Below are 24,632 nucleotides of genomic sequence, written 5' to 3'. Positions count from 1 at the left end.
GGAGAAAAGATTTGCAAATGAAGCAACTGACAAAGGATTAATCTCCAAAATTTACAAGCAGCTCATGCAGCTCAGTATCAAAAAAACAAACAACCCAATCCAAAAATGGGCAGAAGACTTAAATAGACATTTCTCCAAAGAAAATATACAGATTGCCAACAAACACATGAAAGAATGCTCAACATCATTAATCGTTAGATAAATGCAAATCAAAACTACCATGAGATAGCACCTCACACTGGTCAGAATGGCCATCATCAAAAAATCTACAAACAGTAAATGCTGGAGAGGTTGTGGAGAAAAGGGAACCCTCTTGCACTGTTGGTGAGAATGTAAATTGATACATCCACTATGGAGAACAGTATGGAGGTTCCTTAAAAAAGTAAAAATAGAACTATCATATGACCCAGCAGTCTCACTACTGGGCATATACCCTGGGAAAACCATAATTCAAAAAGAGTCATGTACCACAATGTTCATTGCAGCTCTATTTACAATAGCCAGGACATGGAAGCAACCTAAGTGTCCATCAACAGGTGAATGGATAAAGAAGATGTGGCACATATATACAATGGAATAAAACTCAGCCATAAAAGGAAATGAAATTGAGTTATTTGTAGTGAGGTGGATGGACCTAGAGTCTGTCATACAGAGTGAAGTAATTCAGAAAGAGTAAAACAAATACCGTATGCTAACACATATATATGGAATCTTAAAAAAAAAAGGTCCTAAAGAACCTAGGGGCAAGATGGGAATAAAGATGCAGACCTACTAGAGAATAGACTTGAGGATATGGGGAGGGCGAAGGGTAAGCTGGGAGAAAGTGAGAGAGTGGCATGGACATATATACACTAGCAAATGTAAAATAGATAGCTAGTTGGAAGCAGCCACATAGCACAGGGAGATCATCTCGGTGCTTTGTGATCACCTAGAGTGGTGGGATAGGGAGGGTGGGAGGGAGGGTAATGCAAGAGGGAAGAGATATGGGAACATATGTATATGTATAGCTGATTCACTCTGTTATAAAGCAGAAACTAGCACACCATTGTAAAGCAAATATACTCCAACAAAGATGTTAAAAAAATAATAAAGTAGTTTAATTAAGAGAGAGAATATATTCTTTCATGTGACTTGGCTCTACAAAATAAATTTTAAAAGATGGTTCTTTTTTATCAGTAGAAGTCAAATGCTGATAATTTAGAAAAAGAAATGTGTACTAAAATCTAATCATATTTGTGAATTTCAACTATGAATCTATTTGAGCTATATTATCTATCTTATTCTACTAAATATAACTTCTTTGAAAAGTCTGAAATCAGAAAGATCAATTTCCCAAAGCAACATCAAGAACAGCCCACAATATTTATTCAGTACGAGCTTAATAGCTCAAAATGGAGCTGACAAATATATAACTACTTAAAATTGCCTGTCTTGTTCTATCTTTTTAGTCATGAATCTCTATTAGGTCACTAGTTTATATATAACAATTAACCAGGACTCAACAAATTTTAGGAATAAGAAAATCTGAAGCAGTATCTTGTATCTCCGTCTCTCATGTAGTTTGTTCCAAAAGTGTCAGTGTGATTTTAAACTTTAATAACTTCAGAAGAATAAATGCTACAGGATAATTTAAAAAATCATTTTAAAGTTTAATTATTTACATTTCTTATATATTTATTTTGCTTAGTGAATTGAAATGTAAATTTTTAATGTTAACTTTCTGTGGGCTGGTTTCTGAATGACTCTTTCCTAAAACAGTGGATTGATAAAGGAGGGCTTCTTATTTGGACACTTTGATCACTTGATCTATCTTTCCTGTGTGGTTAGGTCAAGCTGTTACGTTTGCATGAAAACTTCATTCTTTGAGTGATCTTAAACCTAGGAGTTACAAATGCAATCTTTCAGTCACTGAACAAGTTTTAGAAAGTTCAAAAATCTACCAGAGCTATATATACAGCGTAATACAGGTGTTATGTTAACTTCCTATAAGAAATAAGTTGATATTTAAAACATTTAAATAATTTACCTTTTAAATGGTGTCTGTATGTTTGTTTACATACAGTGCAAAGTCTGTGCATGGTGCCCTCCACTAGGCCACAAGTCCCCCACTCCCACCCACTGAGAGCTTGAGTGTTAAGCCACATTCCTTGTAAAACACAGCCTATGTTTACACAGAGAGACTTGGCCAGTCCTGTTTGGGCAAGTCAAGTCAAGGGCCCAAAAAGCAGAGCTAAAATGAGGCTATACTGTAATATTAGGTATTCCTTTCAAAGTACCAGGTCCACGAAGAGATATGCAGCACGCACCAGAATGAGAAACACAAAAAATGCAACAGCACCCCTTATTGCTCTGTAAAGTCCATCAGCATGTGTGAATCCTTCAATTAAAACCATGAAGTCACTGTTACATCTGATAATTCAACAAATTTGTATTGTTACTTTTATTCCCCAGTGTCTCTAGACTTTTACATCCTTGAACTAGTCAGGTACTTTTTGGGGTAGAAAATTACTGCCTTTATTGTAAATATTTGTAGTTTCAAAATGATAAGTAAATTATTTTTACAATTAGTTTTACAAATGGGAAATTATGCAAACAAATTTGGCATTTATAAACATAAAAAAATAAAAATTGAGCATTTTCTGGTCTTCTTTCATACTTTTAAAAACTGATGAAAAACATTAACCTCATTATTAAGATGAAAACATTAAAGGAATGGACTACAAAAGTTTTATTCAACAGAAACAGTGGGAGCTATATAAAATGATGTTTTACAAGAATTAGAAATAGAACTGGATAAAGAACCAGGAATAGATGGCCCATGTGGATTTTATTCCAATTATTATCAGATTCTTGTTTTAAAGGGTTTAGAATTTTTTTCATAATCCTCAATGAACTTTAATAAATGGATTACTTTCAATGTTTAGATTTTAAAAATGTGTAGTAATAGAGAATCTCCCAGCTGAGTCATCTATTTCTCTGCCAAATCTAATTTCTCACCATCCCCAGAATACATTCTATATCTTTAAGTTACCAAGTAAACCCATGCCTGTCAATTATTAGACTCTAATTACCCTTCAAAACTTTCTGAACAGCTACCAGGAAACAGAATGATGGAATGATTATTGAGTTAAAAGGAGATTAGACAAATACAAATAAATTACACTTATTTTATGCTCCCATCACCCTAAGAGATGACTTAATAGTGAAAGGAAAAGAATCATATTGTAATAATGAAATCAGAGAGGGAATTCAAGCCCCAGAGGTGATTCCCCTAAGTTTATGTTAATGCACACCTTGTGGGGGACCAAACATCAACTGGAAAAGTTTCCTGAAAACTGTTCCAGCTATTTTCTCATTTAAAATGTTCCAACTTTACTTGACCCATTAGTCATCATATTATTTACATTTATGAAGTATTTTGAAATCTATTACCAAAAACCCAATGGATTCAATATGGCTTGTTATACCCAAATCATAACATTTGTGAAAGAAAAATTCTTTGTTAAGTGTTTCTTCCTTTGGAATTTTATTTGTAAAAGACATTTTTTCTTTTTTTAAGACAAGCAAGGCTTGCTAGGAAAAGATCAGTGGCCATGGTGCCTATGTACAGACACAGGAATGATGGTGTTTCCCCCACCCCACCGTAGAAGAGTAAATGCAAATCAAAGACCAAATTTATAATCAAACTTGACTTTATGTGTTACAGTAACTAATAAAAATATTTTTTTATTATTAGGTCATAGTATATTTTTTTCTCTTATTCAGCAATTTAAATTCAGATTTTTGTTACAGTGTCAAAGTAAAGGTATTCATGATGATAACAGACATTGGAGACTGAGTATTCACAGGTGTGAGAGTAAGAAAACTTGGAAAGCTGATCTTGACAATGAGATCAACAGGTTTTTGTTGAAGGTGTGAAGTATAAAGACCCCAGTGGCAGAGACGTAACTGTGTCAATTAACAATGGTACACCAAATGGAACTGGTTGTAGGCTGTCCCATGCACTGCTTAGGAGGCTCAGAGACATGGACTGACACATGCCCTTGACTTGGTCAGCCAGCAGCAGTTCATGGTGCTTAACACTTGGAATTGGGCATAACTACTCATGTACGTATTCTTATAATCAAGCATTGACTTTTTTTGACTACACTGTCCTACCAAAATAAATCACAACATAAAAGTTCTGATTATAGGGTAATTGAATTGGTTTTCTAAAATGAATGTATTGAACTGAACTCATCTAAATGAGCTTCTCTCCTTCTAAGCAGTTATCACAGAAGACTAAGTACACTTCTTTCCTTTTTATTTTCTTCCTATTCTCAATGATGGCATATACTCATCCTTGGAGACAGCATATCTGATTTCTGGGAACAGTCAAATGTTTTGAGACAAGGGAGCAAGCATTTCAGACTAAGGGAAGATTAAAAGCATAGAGAAGCCAATTTATAAAGACTACCACTGGCAATGAGGAGACAATTTGAGCATCACTAAAAATAATGAATTCAGAATAACAGCAAAAAAACAACTAAATGGCCACCACTGGAATACTGAGAAAAGTAACTTGTTTTTCCCCAGTTTTATTGAGGTATGATTGACAAATAAAATAGTAAGATGTTTACAGTGTATATTGTGATGATTTGATAATACATATACATTATGAAAAAATTCCTCCCATCTAGAAAACTAACTTATTTTTTTTAATGGCTAAATAAAGGGAAAGGATTTATCCTACCTTTCTTAGGTGAACAATACTACTAAGTAACCATATATTAGATGAGGAAATGTTTCTCTTTATAGAAATATTCCAACTACTATGTGAAAAAAGAATGCTAGAATTAAAATATTACTGTTTGCAACCTCCAATGAATTTAGGCATTAAGCATCAATGGCTATTAACATCACAAAAAGAAACCTTCAGACACTTTATACCTCTTGATGGAACAATATAAAACCTTTTACAAAACAGTCTTGCTAAAAAATAAATAAATAAAGTAAACAAACTTGAATCAGATTAAGCCAACTACTAGTTTATATGTAGGAAATATAGAGAACAAGGGCAGACAAAATCCAAATTGTGGTAAACTCTACATGATAAATGATCTGGTTTCTTCAATATATACGAATCATGCTCCCTGACTTCAGACTATACTACAAAACTACAGTAATCAAAACAGTATAGTACTGACACAAAAACAGACACATAGATCAATGGAACAGGATAGAAAGCCCAGAAATAAACCCATGCACTTATGGTCAATCTATAACTCAGGAGGCAAGAATATACAATGGAGAAAAGACAGTCTGTTTAATAAGTGGTACTGCGAAAACTGAACAGCTATGTAGAAGAATGAAATTAGAACATTCTCTAACACCATATACAAAAATAAACTCAAAATGGATTACAAATCTAAATGTAAGACTGGATACTATAAAACTCTTAGAGGAAAACATAGGCAGAACACTCTTTTACATAAATCACAGCAATGTTTTTTGGATCCATCTCCTAGAGTAATGGAAACAAAAGCAAAAATAAACAAATGGGACCTAATTAAATGTAAAAGCTTTTGCACAGCAAAGGAAACCATAAACAAAATGAAAAAACAACCCATGGAATGGGAGAAAACATTTGCAGACAATGTGACCAATAAGGGCTTAACTTCCAAAATATACAAACATCTCATACAGCTCAGTATCAAAACAACAACAACAACAACAACAACAACAACAAACAAACCCAATCAAAAAATAGGCAGAAGACCTAAATAGACATTTCTCCAAAGAAGGCATACAGATGGCTGACAAGCACATGAAAAGATGCTTAATATTGCTAATTATTAGAGAAATGCAAATCGAAACTACAACGAGGTACCACCTCACACCACTCAGTATAGCCATCATCAAAAAGTCTACAAATAATAAATGCTGGAGAGGGTATGAAGAAAAGGTGACCCTCCTACATTGCTGGTGGGAATGTAAATTGGTGCAGCCACTATGGAGAACAGGATGGAGGTTCCTAAAAACCTAAAAATAGTTACCATATGATCCAGCAATCCCACTCCTGAGCATATATCCAGAAAAGATGAAAACTCTAGTTCAAAAAGATACATGCATCCCAATGTTCATAGCAGCACTATTTACAATAGCCAAGACATGGAGGCAACCTAAGTGTCCATGGACAGGTAAATGTATAAAGAAGATATGGTATATAAATATATACTATATACACAATGGAATATTACTCAGCCATAAAATCAGTGAAACAATGCCATTTTCAGCAACATGGATGGAGCTAGAGATGATCATATTAAGTGAAGTAAGTCAGACAGACAAAGACAAATATCAAAGACAAATATGTGGAATCTAAAAAGAATTATATAAGTGAACTTATTTACAAAACAGAAACAGACTCACAGACCTAGAAAACAAACTTATGGTTATCAAAGGGGAAAGTAGTGGGGAGATAAATTGGGAATTTGGATTAACTGATACACACTACTATAAACAAAATAGATAAACAACAAGGACCTACTGTATAGCACAGGGAACTATTCATATATTCAGTATCTTGTAATAACCTATAATGGAAAAGAATCTGAAAAGAGAATATATTAAAATATATATATATAACTGAATCACTTTGCTGTATATCTGAAACACTGAAAATCAACTATATCTTAATAAAAAAATAAAATAAATAAATTGCAAGAGATGAAAAAAGAGAGGAGGAAAACTAGTGATTAAAAGAAATTTGAAAGACATAACCAATAGCCATGCATAGACCTTATCTGTCTCCAGGTTTAAAAACAAAAACAAAAACCATACATGCGCAAAAACACCCACACGCACTATGATATTTATGAGATAATTAGAAATTTGATGATACTGAAGAATTATTCTCTTTAGGTTTGATAAGCATAGCAGTTATGTTTTTAAAAGTTCTTATCTTTATAGATACAAACAGAAATATTACAGGTGATATAATATGATGCATGGGATTTGCTTCAAAATAACACAGAGGTGAGGAAGTAGATAGGGGTATATAAGAAACATTATATTGGCCATAAGTTGACAACTGTTTAAGCAGGAGGTTCTATATACTATTCAGTCTACTTTTGTATATATTTTAAATTTTCTATAATAAAAAGTTTTAAAAAGGCATAGAGATGAGAATGACTACAGCATATGAAGAAATCATATTGGAGGATGATTTCAAACCATTGAAATCATCTCTCTTCTCTCTCTCTTCTCTTCAACTTCAACAGATGACTTTGTTTCTAGCTTCAAGGAGAAAGTTAAAGCCATTAAATTTCCTTCAATTTCCTGTTACCAAACTGAAAAACTACCTGCATATGCCATTTTCATTTCCTTCCTTAATTTGTTAGGTAACACCAGTTCTTTCACATGTATATTGGATTCTTCTCCTTCATTCTTTCTAAGGAACCCACCCTTATCTTTTTTTCTTTTTAGTTTATCCAATTCTCTCAACTGGATTCTTCTGGCTGATATTTAATGAGAAAATTCACGTCTCTTTCATCCAAAAAATAAAACCCCAAACCATGATACAAAATGCCCCTTCATTTATAAAAACTATAAATGGAATATAACCTTTAAAAATTGTGAATCACCGTATTGTACACCTGTAACTTACACAATGTTGTACATCAACTATACTTCAATTTTGGGGGGATAAATTTATTTATTTATTTATTTATTTATTTATTTATTTATTTATTTATTTTTGGCTGTGTTGGGTCTTCATTGCTGCTCATGGGCTTTCTCTAGTTGCGGCGAGTGGGGGCTACTCTTTGTTGCAGTGCACGGGCTTCTCTTTTTGCGGAGCACAGGCTGTAGGTGCATGGGCTTCAGCAGTTGTGGCGCATGGGCTCAGTAGTTGTGGCTTGCAGGCTCTAGAGCACAGGCTCAGTAGTTGGTGGCACACGGGCTTAGTTGCTCTGAGGGATGTGGGATATTCCTGGACCAGGGCTTGAACCCGTGTCCTCTGCATTGGCAGGTGGGTTCTTAACCACTGCTCCACCAGGGAAGTACCATTCAGACAATTTTTTAAAAAGGAAAAACCAAAATGAAACAAAATGCCCCTTCATATTCTATCCTTATTATTCTTCTTCACAACCAAACTTCTTGGAAGAGTTATATTCTCTGCTTCCACTCCTCAATGCATTCTAGACTAGGGTCCATCCAAGTTAATCCAATGGGGTGAAGGGATAATATTTGTAGTCACAATGTCTATAAATCCATTAGCTATTTTCAATTTCTCATCTTTCTGTATCTTGTATCACTACTTGACATTGTCTAGTACTTCTACACTCTTTTCCCTTGGCTTCTTTGATATAACACTCTCCAAATTTTCCTCTTAGCCCTCAGTTTCCTTTCAAGGCTCCTCCTTTTCCTCTTAGACAGTGAATACTGATTGGACTTCTTCAATATGAAGTCTTAGGCTCTTTTCTCTACTTCCTCTCTACTTTTTCCCTGAGTATTTACATCCAGGCCTGTGGCTTGAATTAGCACCTATATCCCCCAACTCCAAAACATCCAATCCTTTATCACTAGTCTTAGTCTTTCTTGTGAGCTCCAGATATGTAAGTACAATTACCACAAACTCAGCATATCCAAGGCAAAACTCATGATCTCCTGCTACTCTCATACACATAACAAACAAAATATAGCTCTTTTCAAGCATTTTCTCTATCAGTAAATAGGATTAGCACCAGCTTGGGATGCCATACCAAAATACCACAAACTGCGAGATAAACAACAGAAATTTATTTTCTCACAGTTTAGAGATGGAATTCTGAGATCAGGGAATGAGCTGAGGTTGGTTTCTGCTGAAGACTGTCTTCCTGTATAGCATGGCTGCTTTATCACTGTGTCCTCACATGGCAGAGAGAGAGGGAGAGAGAAAGACAGCAAGCTCTCTGGTGCACTAATCCCACCATGAGGGTCCGACCCTCATGACCTCATCTAAATATTATCTCTCAAAGGCCCCATCACAGTGGGGACTAGAGCTTCAACATATGAATACAACATTGTGGGGACACAATTCAGTCCACAGCACCATATTCATTCAGTTAGATCAGCCAGGAACCCATAAGTCATGCTTAATCTCTCTTACCCTCCATTCTGTCTATTCCATTACCCGTCTATGGATTTTCCCTCCCTAATATCTACCAAATCTTTCACTTTTCTCCATGTCTATTACCATTCCTTGATCCAACTTACCATTATCTCTCACTAGTACTACTGCAATAGTCTCCTAATTGGTTGCCTGCCCCTACTCTAGCTCTTCTTATCTATTCTCCATTGTGCAACTAGAATCATCTTTTCAAAATGCAAATATAACCATATCAATAAACACACATACCTCCTCCTTCCCCCATCACATACATGTCCAGCTTAAAGTTCTTCAATGGTTTCCCAGTGCTCTAAAGATAAACCCCCCCAAATCCTTTACTATGGCCAACAAGGCCTGGCCTCTGTCTCTCTCTCTACAGCCTCATTTCCTCCTACTGTTCCCTCCTTCTGCCCTTTTTTCATTTCCTTCAGTGTGCCATGATTCCCTTCCTCACAGGGTCTTCTGCATACATTCTGTCAGAAAGATGCCCTCCCCTCCATGTCTTTGGTTAACTCCTTTTCATTCAAGTGTCTGAACTCAGCTCAGAGAAGCTTCCCTAAATCTCCACTCTTTTATAAATCCATAGGAGTTCATGACACTTATATTAGGTTGTAATTATATATTACTCAGTGTGACTACTAGGTAACCAAAGCCTGTCTTTTCTACTTCATGGTGTGTATTTCTTGAGAGAAGCGATTGTGTATCTTTTGCTTACCACTGTATTTCCAATGCTTAGATCAACACTTGAAATATCATAATTGCTCATAAATGCTTGTTGTGAAAAAGAAATGAAGAGTTCCACTGGGGATTACAACCATCATTTTAGAATTTGGAGGAATCTTAGGACAACTCTCTTATGTTACAGAAGAAAATACTGAGGTTCAAAGAAGCAAAACAATCTCACTCAGAATTACCTTCTTAGTGACAGTAAGCCTGGATTGTTGAGATGACACCAGATTACAGAGTCTTGAGCTCTGAGAAGAGTTATGATTTGATTAACTGAGGGAGGTGGGAGGTCAAGATTCATATGAGTTTGCAGAGCAGGCTAATCTAGCAGGAGTGGAGAGGAGAAAATTATTGAGTAAAAGGAGAATCTGAATTTAGGGCTGCCAGTAAACAGACTGAAGAAGTAGTGAGGGCCCAGACCGACTAGGGAGGTAGCAGGCATAATGGAGGACCATTTCAAAGGAAAAACTAAAAAGACTTGGAATTAAAAAAAGAGGTGAATTGAAGGTGACAGTAAAATTGTGAGAAGACACGAGTGGAAGAATGTTGCTATCACTAGCAAAATGTAAAGAAATTTGAAGACCATACTAAGAGAAAGAGTGAAAAAGAAGAGGAAAGAAAAATGGCTTGACTTAATGTGAACATGTTAAATTTCAAATAACTAAACACATTTCATAGGCAGATGAAGAAATAGTCCTGGAGTTGCATAATAAATCAAAACTAGAACTAGGCATTTGGAAATTGTAGGTATAAAAGAGATAGCTGACATTATTGTCTATACAAAGAATAGAAGGCTCAAGACAAAATTCAACATCCATTCATGATGAAAACTCTCATCAAAGTGGGTACAGAGGGAACACATCTTAACATAATAAATGTCATTTATGACAAACCCACAGCCAACATAATACTCAATGATGGAAAATTGAAAGACTTCTTGCTAAATTCTGGAACAAGACAAGGATACCCACTCTCACTGCTTCTATTTAACATAGTATTGGAAGTCCTAGCCACAGCAATCAGAAAAGAAAAAAAAGAGGTATCCAAATTGGAAGGGAGGAGGTAAAACTGTCACTATTTGTAGATGACATGGTGCTCTATACAGAGAACCTTAAAGTCTCCACCCAAAAACGATTATAACTAATACGTGAATTCAGCAAGGTTGCAGAATACAAGGTTAATATACAAAAATCTGTTCCATTTCTATACACTAGTAATGAAGTATCAGAAGAGAAAGTAAAAAAACAAAACAAAAAAACTATTTAAAACTGCATCCAAAAAACCCCACAAAACCCTAGGAATAAGCTTAACCAAGGAGGTGAAAGACCTATACACTGAAAACTATAAAACACTGATTAAGGAAACTGAAGATGATTTAGTGAAATGGAAAGATATCCTGTGTTCTTGGATTGGAAGAATTAACATTGTTAAAATGGCCATACTACCCAGAGGAATCTACAGACTTACTGAAATCCCTATCAAATCACCCATGACATTTTTTCACAGAACTAGAATAAATAACCCTAAAATTTACATGGAACCACAAAAGACCCAGAATTGCCAAAACAATTCTGAGAAAAAAGAACAGAGCTGGAGGTATAACCCTTCCAGACTTCAGACTATACTACAAATCTACAGTAATCAAAACAGCATGGTACTGGCACAAAAACAGACACATAGATCAATGGAATGGAATAGAGAGCCCAGAAATAAACCCATAAATCTACAGTCAATTAATTTATGACAAAGGAGGCAAGAATACACAATGGAGAAAAGACAGTCTCTTCAACAAGTGGTGCTGGGAAAGGTGGACAGCTTCATGTAAAACAACGAAATTAGAACATTCACTCACACCATGTACAAAAATAAACTCAAAATGGTTTAAAGACCTGAATGTAAGACATGACACCATAAAACTAGAAAAGAACACAGGTGAAACATTTTCTGACATAAATCGTAGCAATAATTTCTTAGGTCAGTCTCCCAAGGCAAAAGAAATAAAAGCAAAAATAAACAAATGGGATCTAATCAAACTTAAAAGCTTTTTCACAGCAAAGGAACCATCAACAAAATGAAAAGACAACCTATGGAATGGAAGAAAATATTTGCAAATGATGCAGCTGACAAGGGGTTAATATCTAAAATATACATACAACTCAATATCAAGTTGTTGTACTCAACAACTCATACAATCCAATCAAAAAATGGGCAAAAGACCTGAATAGGCATTTTTCCAAAGAAGACATACAGATGGCTAACAGGCACATGAAAAGATACTCAACATCACTAATTATTAGACGAATGCAAATCAAAATCACAATGAGGTATCACATCACACTGGTCCAACTGGCTATCATCAAAAAGGCTACATATGACAAATGCTGGAGAGGATGTGGAGAAAAGGCCCTCATACATGGTTGATGGGAATGTAAATTGGTGCGGCCACTATGGAAAACAGTATGGAAGTTCCTCAAAAAACTAAAAATAGAACAATTATATGATCCAGCAATTCTACTCTTGGGTATATATCCAGAAAAAATGAAAACTCTAATTCAAAAAGATACATGCACCTCAATGTTCATAGCAGCACTATTTACAGTAGCCAAGACATGGAAGCAACCCAAGTGCTCATCAACAGACGATTGGCTTAAGATGATGTGATATATATATATATATATATATATATATATATATATATATATATACAATGGAATATTATTCAGTCATAAAAAAGAATGAAATATTGCCATTTGTAGCAATGTGGATAGACCTAGACAATATTATGCTTAGTGAAATAAGTCAGACAGAGAAAGACAAATACTGAATGATATCACGTACATGTGGAATCTAAAAAAAATAATACAAATGAATGTATATACAAAACAGAAACAGACTCACAGACATAGAAAACAAACTTATAGTTATCAAAGGGGAGTGGGAGAGGGAGAGGGACAAATTAGGAGTATGGGACTAACAGATACAAACTACTATACATAAAATAGATAAGCAACAAGGATGTAGTCTATAGCACAGGGAAATATATCCAATATCTTGTAATAACCTAAAATGGAATACAATCTGTAAAATAACTGAATCACTACACTGTTCACCTGAAATTAACACAATATTGTAAATCAACTCTACTTCAATTTTTAAAAATTAAATAATAAAATAAAATTATTGGTCCACTCTCTATTTGAACATTCTGACTTCAAGTTTACTGTTTTATTTTGATAAATCATGGGGAAAATAAACTATGATAATGCAACGCTGACACTGCAAATTAAAACCCATAAAGCTAAGGAAATGCAAAAGTCAAGGTTCCTACAGTTTTATTAACTAGTTTACATTTCTTAAGTGTAGAAGATAGTCTGCTAGTATGGCTGTAAAACTGAATTAAGACAGAGATAGGACTCCAGTCATTAGGGTATGGACCTTGGCCCTATTTCTGGAAAGAGAAAAGAGGCAAAGGGTTAACTATCAGGGTTACATTAAGAGGAATAAATTAATTAAAATTAGCTTTTAAGATGCTTCTTTTCACCTTGAATCTTCTTGTATTTAAAAATCATATAACTTATTCTTAATTTTCTACTCCAGAAAATGTCAGGGGGCTCTTTGTGTCTTTTTCAGGTATCTTAATTCCCCTGAATCAGTCATCTTCTACATATGTCTCGATGACATATGTCATGAGTAATGAATTCAGTAATAACAGAACATAAAAGCAAATTTCATCAAGAAAAGTAAAAATGTTTCAAAAATACACAAAATTGGGGGTAAACAACTTAAAATTTCTATTTTATATTCATATAAACAAACCTATTTGAATAGTGTGTTACTGTATCTGAGAAGTTTTTAAAGTAATATTTCACATTATTTAAGTATATGTTTTCATTCAAATCAAAGAGGCTTGTGGAAATGGGATATTCTAGGATGTTTAGGATTTTTTTAAAGAAAATATTACAATCATTGCAACCTACAAAACACGTAGTTAATTCACAAAATATAAGAAGAAAACTATACTCAAAATGGGTTACAATCAGTTAAAAGTCAAATACAATTTTAAAACAAAAATTAAATAAAACCAATCCAAGGCTAGAATGAAATCAGAAAAACTGAAAACTACATAGGTAAATTACTGAACAGGTTAAACAAGAAGAGACTAAATAAATGATTTTATTAAGAGAAAAACTATCAGTGGCTAGGTGTTTAATTAAAAAAAAAAAAAAAACACACAAACCCCCCGCCAAAAAACCTGGGCTTCCCTGGTGGTGCAGTGGTTGAGAGTCCACCTGCTGATGCAGGGGACACGGGTTCGTGCCCAGGGCCAGGAGGATCCCACATGCCGCGGAGCGGCTGGGTCCGTGAGCCATGGCCGCTGAGCCTGCGCGTCCAGAGCCTGTGCTCTGCAACGGGACAGGCCACAACAGTGAGAGTCCCGCGTAACGCAAAAAAAAAAAAAAAAAAAAAAAAGGGAAATTACAGTCATAACTTTGTTTGATATAATTAAAATTATACGAAGATTATGGTATGCTAATTAATTTACAATAAAACATAAATGATGTGGGAATATTCTCCTAATTTGGCATATTTTTTCTTTGTTGTCCTTTAAATGTCATTTCATGGCTACAGTGACAGTGTTCAAAAATATGTCTGCAAAGAAACAATGAAAAAAACACCAGGGAGCTCAAATATTTTTGTAAATGACCCTGAGTTAATTAGAAAAATCTGCACCCTTCCCAGTTCTTCTTCTCATGTGTCAGCTCTCATTAAATTAAAAAAAAAAATTCATTTCAAAGTTAAGAAATCCTACAGTTAACAAAACTGGGATCAAGTGGTCACATTCCTAAGTTTCTGTATGATGTCATACTAAGCAGTTCACAGCTGAATTTGAATTTGCAAGAAGTATGAATGAGTTTTCAATAGAAGGCATATCTGATCTAATGGTAATTTTTTTCTCTATCGGCTAACTGTGCTGGGAACAGGTGGCCCTGCTTTCAATTATGGCGGGCTAGCATGCCAGTGTGAGGCCTGGATTAGTTCACCTTCTCATGGGGAATTTTCCTCGGTTGGGAATGGATTTATTATGGCTTCACACATGGAATAGAGCTCATGTCAGCTGAGGGCAGTGACACATCATATGATTCAAATTAACCTGCTGTGGACTGTTCCGCGGGGCTTAGATTGTGTATTAAAATGACGACATTTAAAAAACAGCTTGAAAGAAACCAGGATTGCTGCACTGCAATGGTTCCAATTTGTTCCAACTAATCTATCACCTGCTGGAGATACTGTTCTGCTGGGTTTCTGGTAGCTGCTGTTTTCCAGGTTTCTCCAAGCCACTGACCTTGCTAATGGGTAGTACAGTTGTTGCCTCTGAAGGAAGGAGGTCGGGGTTGGGAGAGCTTTGAAGGGGTTTTTGATGTAGAAGTTGGGACCTACCATTTGCTCTAAGGTACTATTAAGTGAACAGAGGAAATCGGGGAATACTCAAGAACACTGAAGTATTTTTTCCAAAAACAGATGCTAAAGAGCAGCATACGCATCACCTTGTTTAGATAAAATAATCCCTGAAAAAAACACCCGACAGGCTGAATTCAAAAGCTGTCAAGTTTGCACCTTTATGAAGAAAATTTAAGGTTGGGTAGTTATAATCAGTATTTCCTCTACTCTTCAGCATCATAAGTTTTATTGTTACTGAAACCTTAATTCAAGAGCAAGAAAAGAAGAAATGAAAATATACTATTTTAGAGATGTAGCATAAAGCATTCTTTGGGAATGATACTTAAATAAGATGTGCATATAAACTAAACAAAAAAACCAACTAAACAATTAAAACAATCTTTTGGTATCAAAAGATTCTTAACGATAATACTCCATAAAACTTAGAAGCATTATTTTCAATATTAAAAAAAGGCCTTTTTATTTTTTAAGGGAAGAGAATAGTATTGGGGAATATTATAAAGCTGAAGTTTGTTCCCCGAGTCTTAGCATAAATAATATTGCTCTTAATATACTATTACATAAAATCTGGAAAAATATATTTTTCTTGAGTTGCCAAAAATCTATAATACATTCCTACAGCAAGAAATGCTTTATTATGTCCTGTTATTCCTATTGATCTCTCAATTAATATAGTGTAGCTGTATAGTGAGAGAATACAATTATGTTATGTAATTATATCTACTTACGTACTTTATATGACAAATTGTTTAAGGAATTTTTTGTCTAAGATAGTAAATTGTGTAGTTCAAAGCTGTTAAGTTAATGTTCTAGTGGAATCCCACTGAACTGACATATCATTCAAAGTAATCTTCCCTCAAATAATTTATGAAAGCAAAGTGCTCTTGGTTAAAATGTTTTAAGACTTTGAAGAACTTAAACCATTTATTGGACAGTGTATTTGATTTTTCATAATAAAAGTACCATTTAAAAAACCATTCATCATTGTTTGTATCATCCCCCTCTCCTGTGCCCCAAAACATCTGCAGTTTGAGTCTCAGTAATTGTTATTGATGGTATTAAGAAAATCACATATATATACTTTTTATTAATATATGAGTCAAATAAAATCTTGGTACAAAATGTGTTATCCCCAGATCAACAGTATCCATTTCACCTGGGAGCTTGTTAGAAATGTAGAATTTCATCCCTATTAAGTCACATTTGCATTTAACCAGCTCCCCAGAGATGCTCAAATGCACACTCCAGTTTGAGAAGCACGGCTGTAAAATAACTATTTCAATTCATTAATTTAAAAGTTTGAGTCTCCAGATATATAATCACTATTATTGAATGGGCATAAAATTAGAAATGGCATATATGTAGTTTCCAGCTTTAAGAAGTATAAGAAATACAAAAGTACAACTGTTGTAAAAATCGCACTTCTGCTACATAGTCACATTGAACGACAGAATGATAAACATATAATTTTTCATTTGTTCATTGACATTTCTTTTAAAGTTCAATTTATTTGGTAGCCATGACAATATGGCACACAATTTACCATTGACTTGAAGATCCCACCCCTTTTACAAACAAATCAATCAAATGTAAACTAGAAGGGAAATTTCTAGCCAAAAGGTGAAAGACTGCCTGAAAGCAAAAGAAATCTGACACTAAAAGAGAGAAAAAAAGAAGTAAATGCAAGTTTCCCTGTCACTTGTCCATGAACTACCCTTATGTTCTTACTCTATTTCGTTCATTCTAGCTTGTTCAGTCTTTTGCCCTGCAACTGATGCAGTAAGAAAGCACTGTATCATAGCTTAAATAGCAGATATTTTTTTCTTTTTCCTTAGTGGTACGCAAAATGTTTTTTCCTACAATTGATGGTTGCTTGAATTCAGTGAAATATGGTACTTCACACTCACTAACCAAGTGTGAGGACTCACACTACTCTCAATCATCCAACTCACCCCAAAGGATTCTTCCAACTTTACTGACTCCCTTAGCCTTATCATCAGCTTCTTCATTTCCTTTGAGTCTTTAAAACCACAGCTAGATACTAATGATTAGAACTAGTTCTTCATATTCCTCCTATACCTTTTAAATTCCAGCATTGGAGAAACATGCTTAAGAAGAACTGAGTCAGAGTGAAAGGGCCAACTGAGGTGGTTTCAGGCTCTTTCTATTCCAGACATGATGATGGGCCACCTTCTCTATCTGTAGTCATAGATTGTAAGTGCACCAGAATGCACATAAACTGAATCAGGTCCACAGAGGGATAGTTTTCAGTCATCAAAATTCGTGCCTTGCAGAGTACTGCTAGAGATCTTAAGACAGTGTAACACCATTGTTTTAAATTCGTAATGAAGAAACTAGTATTCTTTTAATGACTAACAGGTTCTGCAGCACTGTAAATATAAGATAACAAAAGGGAAACTGAATGTAGTAATTTCTGTTAAATAAATAGCTAAGATCTCACAGAGGTAAGGGAAGAGTAACAAAAAAAAAGAGAAGGAGGAACATGAGAAGGAAGAAGAAATAGAGCAGGAAAAAGAAAGAGGAGGAGGAGGAGATGGAGAAGAAAGAAAAAAATCTTTAGTTATGCTAAAATTAGTGCAGTATAAAAGTGATGTAGGTCTTTGTAGTCCTAAAGACCGGAGTTTGAATGGCTCCTCTGCTACTATGATGTTGGGCAATTTACTTCATTTTTCTAAGTCTTAGCTTCCTTATTCATAAAATAGGGATAATTATAGGGCCTACTTCTTGGGTTTATACAAGTATGTAAAGCACTTAGTACCTGGGACATAATAAGCACTCAATACCTTTTGATATCTATATCGACCTATTTAAAATTGAGTGTTAATATGTCCCAAGCAGTTTGCTAAACATTTGAAATAAGTGTATTTATCTATCTAATCCAATCTACTTATGTATATTATCTTACGTATGTATGTCATGTATCCCATCCACCTATCCATCCATCCACCCACCCACCCATCTATCCACCCATCATCTATTTTATTCTCTTCATTTACAGGTAAGGAAACTGAGGCACAAGAGATTAGATAACTGCCTAAGGTCCCATGATTAGTAGAAAAGGTAGAAATAAAATCTTGAGTCTTTGGCTTCCTGTCAATTATTTTTTAATTGATAACTACTTTTTGTCAGACTAAAGGTAATTTTTAATGTATATTAATATTTGCCTTTTGATCTCTAGAATGGGCAGCCTGAGAAGAGTACATGTCTGGAAGACAAATGAATTACTCATTTTTGGCAAGGAATGTCAAGATTGTTAACAGACCCTATGTACAAGTTAACAGACTCATACGGAAAAAAGTTTGAATTACGACTTTCTTACCTGGTCCATTAAGAAAATCTTTAATTTGCAGCATTACAAGTGAAGGTGGAATTCCACTTTTGCTGTCTATTTCTCCAGGCACTGTCTGCAACCAAACTGTGCAGTAATCAAGGGCTTCAGGCAAAGTCTTCCCAGGATCTGAAGAGACAAAATTAAAATTAAAAATGTCAATTACAACACAAACATCAATTTTGGTGTAAGAGTTTGAGCGGATAAGCAAGAGAAAAAAATGGTTAAAAAATTGTAGGTAACCTTCATTAATGCATTTGTTTGTACACATACAGTGCACAAATACTTGTATGAAGAAAGAGATGCTCTCTCTCTACAGGTAGAATGACGAAACCATGTTTTCCAGAACCAGGCCAAAGAGGAAAAGATATTTCAAATCTTAACTCATATCATCTTTGAGTGAAAGTAAAGCTTCTGTACTCTGAGCTGCTGACTGTTAACAGTTGAATAGATTTTTTTTTTTTTTAATGGGATGTTGGAAACAAGTTAAAGAAAAAAAGGGCAACCTTTTCAGCTTAAAAAGAGGCATATACATGTTCAAAGATGCAGTGGATTAGTACTACTTAGGGGTTATTTGATCTGTTTCAGAGTTTTACTGACATTACAATCACTTTTACTGCTAGGCTTTTGAAGTTAACTTCAGTAGCTTTCCCATAACCTTCTTAAATGATAAAATTGGTCAATCTTTTAATAGTTCCAATCATGACTAAAATTTGACTTTTTTCAGTTTTGACTTTTTCTATTAAATACTGTATATTTTAAACATTTTTTAAGGTTAATATTGTATATATTTTTTAAGGTTTCATTCAGCTATTGGTGATGGCAAACGGAATTAGCTTTTTAATGCTTGGCAATCCACAGTTTTTATTGAAATAGCTCTTTAAATAAAAACAACTGCTGTGTCTTGGCATACAATATAGTAGGCTTTTAAAAATCTTCTAAATATTCACAGTTTTTCTTTAGTTTCAGGATTGTTTTACTCTATGGGTTTTAATGGCCTCTGAATGTCAATTTTATAGGGATGTTCTTGCCATAGAGTCCATCTATTCCATTTTCAGTTGATTTGAAATGTGTTACTAAAGTGTTATTTATTTTAGTTTTTATTGATTGGATTGCTTTCAAGAATAGCATTGACATACTGTGTATTATATTCAACATATGGTTACATAGTATTACTGTCATATGTGAACCAGGCATATAAATTCTGCCTTGGAATTTGTATTTCTTGACCTTATCATGTGATCCTTATGAAATTTGGCACATATGAACGTTTATGTGATTTCAAAGAAAATACTGAAAGCAATTGATCGTGATGTTAGATCTATGTGGTAAAGATCAAACACTAAGGTAGTGCATTCTTCTCTTTTTATATGATCAGTGAATTTAAAGCAGTGAGAATATGTATAGTAGATCCATTACATAGTAACACCATACTATTCTGTCTTTCAAATATAATGGTCAAGTCTGGTGAAAGGATGGCAAAAAGTCTGTTGCTGGTAGGATCTATAATAAGTTTGTAGGTACTCTGTAACCTGCCAGGACGTGAGGGTCTATTTCTAGGTTTCAGCTATGTAGCCATCATCAAGAAGAAGCCATTATTATAAAAAAAAAATACTGTGCCAGACCTATATAAGACATAATTCTTCATTTTGAAGATGATACAATCTAGAGAGAGAATAATAATCTAATGGAGAAAACAGATATAAGTGATACAGCTAAATAAATAATGAACAGACATGAATTAAATTGATATAGAAATATTAATATGATGTGTAAAAAAACTGGCAAGTAAAACTTAGGATGGTAAGTAAAACAATTTATAAAAATCACATATTCAAACGTATGGCAGAAAAGGATATCATGAATATATAAAGAGTTTGTATAATCAAAATAGATACTAATAGAAAAATGGGTTGAGGATAGAATAAGCATCTATTTAATGAAGAAAATAAATAATGAGTAAAGAAAAACAAATGGCATAAAAACAGTTAAAAATATAAACATTAAGAGATAGTATGGGACCTAATGAAACTTAAAAGCTTTTGCACAGCAAAGGATACCATAAACAAGACCAAAAGACAACCCTCAGAATGGGAGAAAATAGTTGCAAATGAAGCAACTGACAAAGGATTTATCTCTAAAATTTATAAGCAACTCATGCAGCTCAATAACAAAAAAGCAAACAACCCAATCGAAAAATGGGCAGAAGACCTAAATAGACATTTCTCCAAAGAAGATATACAGATTGCCAACAAACACATGAAAGAATGCTCAACATAGTTAATCATTAGAGAAATGCAAATCCAAACTACAATGAGATATCATCTCACACCAGTCAGAATGGCCATCATCAAAAAATCTAGAACAATAAATGCTGGAAAAATAAACAAAAATCTAGAACAATAAATTCCATATATATGCTCCACATATATATGGAATCTAAGAAAAGAAAAATGTCATGAAGAGACTAGGGGTAGGACGGGAATAAAACACTGACCTACTAGAGCATGGAATTGAGGATATGGGGAAGGGTAAGGGTAAGCTGTGACAAACTGAGAGAGTGGAATGGACTTATATACACTACCAAAAGTAGGGTGGATAGCTAGTGGGAAGCAGCCGCATGGCACAGAGAGATCAGCTAGGCGGTTTGTGACCACCAAGAGGGGTGGGATAGGGAGGGTGGGAGGGAGGAAGATGCAAGAGGGAAGAGATATGGGAACATATGTATATGTATAACTGATTCACTGTGTTGTAAAGCAGAAACTAACACACCAATGTAAAGCAATTATACTCCAGTAAAGATGTTAAAAAACAAAACAAAAACAAAACAAACAAAAAGAGATAGTACATCTTAGCAATAATCAAAGGAAAAAATCTTTAAAAATAAGTAGAATTTTCTACCTATCAGGCCAAGACTAAAAAAATTGATAAAGCCTATGTAACACACACACACACACACACAAATTCACTGTAGAACTGTTTATCATAGCAAAAAGTAGAAAACACCTTAGATGTCTATCAACAGATTAATGTTTAAATAAAAAATGATAATCCATACAATGGTTAAAAGAATCAAAAACACTTATATGTAATTGACATAGTAAGACAGTTATTTTATATTGTTAATAGTAAATAACAAAGCAGGTTGAGTATTTTTTCATTTATTGGCTATTTAGGATTCTTCTTCTAAAAATAAGTATTCATTTTTCTATTGGGCTCTTTTTTTTACTAATTTGTAGGAGCTCCTTATATATTACAGGTGTTAATTAATTATTTGCAATGTGTAGCATTTTCTCTTGGTATGTTAGTTGCCTTTTAACTATATCCTGATACTTTTTGCAAGCATACTTTTTTCTTAATAGATGTGGTAAAAAATTATTAACATATCTTATGGATTTATCCCTAGGTTGATTATATATTTTCCTATAGTTTCTTGAAGCATTTTTAAAATTTTATTTTTACCTTTAGCTGTTTAATCCTTCTGGAGAACACTGTTTTATGAAAAATAGGAAAAAGCTGCTCAGTCTCACTGTTAATTAAGCATACCCAAATTAAAGGAAGAAATACATTTTTTCATTCAACAGATTAGCAAAAATTTAAAAGATTGGTAATATCTTGTGTGTGGGAGGAGGAAAATTTGATCCTACCATGTATGGTGGATAAGAGTGTAAAGAGGGGGGCTTCCCTGGTGGCACAGTGGTTGAGAGTCCGCCTGCCGATGCAGGGGACACGGAATCGTGCCCTGGTCCAGGAAGATCCCACATGCTGCAGAGTGGCTGGGCCCGTGAGTCATGGCCGCTGAGCCTGCGTGTCTGGAGCCTGTGCTCCACGACGAGAGAGGCCACAACAGTGAGAGGCCCGCGTACCACAAAAAAAAAAAAAAAAAAAAAAAAAAAGGAGTGTAAAGAGGGTTGAAACAAGTGTCTACCAAAATCCTAAATATCCATGCCCATGTAATCAGCAGAAAGGCCACTATAGGAATCTATCTTAAAGAAATAATTAAGAATACATAGAAAATGTTCAAAAGAGTTGGTTACAGTATCATGTAAAATATTAAAAATCTGGAACAAAATAAAACTAAATATCTGTCTATAGAGAAATGGTAAAATAAATTACGACTACATTGTGAATACTGCATAGAATACTATGCTGCTGATAAAAAGAAGGGAGTGAATCTGATGTACTGATATAGAAAAGCTTTAAACTGTCTTGTTAAGTGAATAAAACAAAGAAACAGATCACCAGCTTTAGTAAATTCAAAAGTAAAAGGCATATCTGCATACATACATACACACATATCTATATATACTTTTTATTCTACTGGAAGACAATCATCTTTAGGATGATCCTAGCACAAACTGATATATGGACCTATAATTTATTGAGAGCTGAAGAAAAATAGGACTACATACCAAACATTTACAAAGATTAAAATAAGAAAAAAACACTTCAAAGGATATTTGATTCCTACCTTCATCAAGGTATAGACTGGGGGAGCAGCAAATTCTGATGATGTGAGTGAGAGTTTTCCAAGTAGGGGAGATGGGTTTTACGCAGGTTGCAGTGTAAAGTTAAAGGGCCTTGCCATCTGGCACCCAGCACAGGAGTCTGCACTGGGGCAATTAAAGAGGAATGGGATTTAATAGAGTCAGAATAAACAATCTGGCAATAGTAGGAAGCAGAATAGGAATTACAAATTAAAGAAAATGTAAAAGTCTAGGAAAAAAGGTATCCAAGGAAGTAAAAATTTCAATGACTCTTTCCCAACAAAGTTTTACTGGTCTAATGATATTATTCATTTAATATTATTACACCCCTGGTTTAAAAAGTACAGCTGCATTTAGAGTGCTGCTAGAAGAAGAGAATAACTGAAATTAAGAACATTGAGGAAAATACAGATTCATGGTTGATGAATACTCAATGATGTATAACAGGGCTGGTGGCTACTCTCCTAGTTTTGGCTAAAATTTCTACTCTGGATATGCCTGTAGTCACTGTGGTGAGATGAAGTAGCAGTCGTAGCAGAAACATATGTCAGAATCCCAGAGAATAGCTCAGGTTTGTAAGTCCTACTTAGTCCCTCTTGCTCTAATGGCTAGATGATGTGGGGCATGACTTCTAGGCTTCCTGAACTGTCTTCAATTTAGCTTCTCCTGAATTCCATCATCAGACCTAGAAAACAGGACTCATATTACACATTCCTTGAGGTCAATATAGTTGGAAAAGCACCAGATAAACCAAGATTAAAGGAGCCTGTGAATATAATACAAATGGAGTGACAAATAGGGATGACTTTTTCATACTGGAGGCTCCTTTAGACTTTGCCAGTTTTCTTCTTCATACTCAGCGAACACCTATTTATTTAAGTACAGGAAGCGCTCAAAAGAATAAGCTCCTGCTGATGTTGATGAGCACATTTACATTTACACTGTTGTCCCTAAGCCTAAGAAACAGGAGAAAGCCATATCTTATCAGGAGTAACAGAGTATGGGAAATGGGTCAGAACAAATGACAAACTGCTCACAGCCATAAATCTTGTTCAAGGTCAGTTAGAATTCACTTCAATGAGACATTGGTATTGACAGAGTTATTTGTTTTTCTTCTGGGTTGACCTGGACTCCAAAATAAAATACTTCATCATATCATGTCACAAAGAACACTTAAAGGGAAGATTCAGAGTCTCAAGTCCACTCCCAGATGGATTAAGGTATTCTTGGCTTTTATAGAGACTTGATTCAGATTATATTCTTGGTGCTGGTAGATTACTTTGCTCTTCTTCACAAAACTTTCATTTCACTTAACTGCTTGGGAGGTCTTCCTCTGACTCTGATAAAGTGATTTTTGTAGTGCTGCTCATTATTGTTATTTTTTAACCCTTAGCAGATATTCACAGAGTTAAGTATGCCTTTGCTTAACATTTGAATTATATAAAATATAACATGACTCATGTGGCCAACTCAAAATGAA

The 24,632-nt window shown here is 34.5% G+C and overlaps 1 protein-coding gene across 8 annotated transcripts in view; it reads right to left on the bottom strand.

The window, feature by feature from the left end:
* Window positions 1-24,632, bottom strand: part of VPS13B (vacuolar protein sorting 13 homolog B) — a 774,679-nt gene that overhangs the window by 191,811 nt on the left and 558,236 nt on the right. For all 8 annotated transcript variants that reach the window (XM_067017180.1, XM_067017176.1, XM_067017182.1 and 5 more), the window contains exon 35: window positions 18,657-18,794. In XM_067017180.1, the coding sequence (XP_066873281.1) occupies window positions 18,657-18,794 (138 nt within the window). The remainder of the gene's footprint in view (window positions 1-18,656; window positions 18,795-24,632) is intronic.

The sequence above is a fragment of the Kogia breviceps genome, chromosome 17 (genome assembly GCF_026419965.1).
Source record: "Kogia breviceps isolate mKogBre1 chromosome 17, mKogBre1 haplotype 1, whole genome shotgun sequence".
Lineage (NCBI taxonomy): Eukaryota > Metazoa > Chordata > Mammalia > Artiodactyla > Physeteridae > Kogia > Kogia breviceps.
This window is presented reverse-complemented; position numbering and strand designations above follow the sequence as displayed.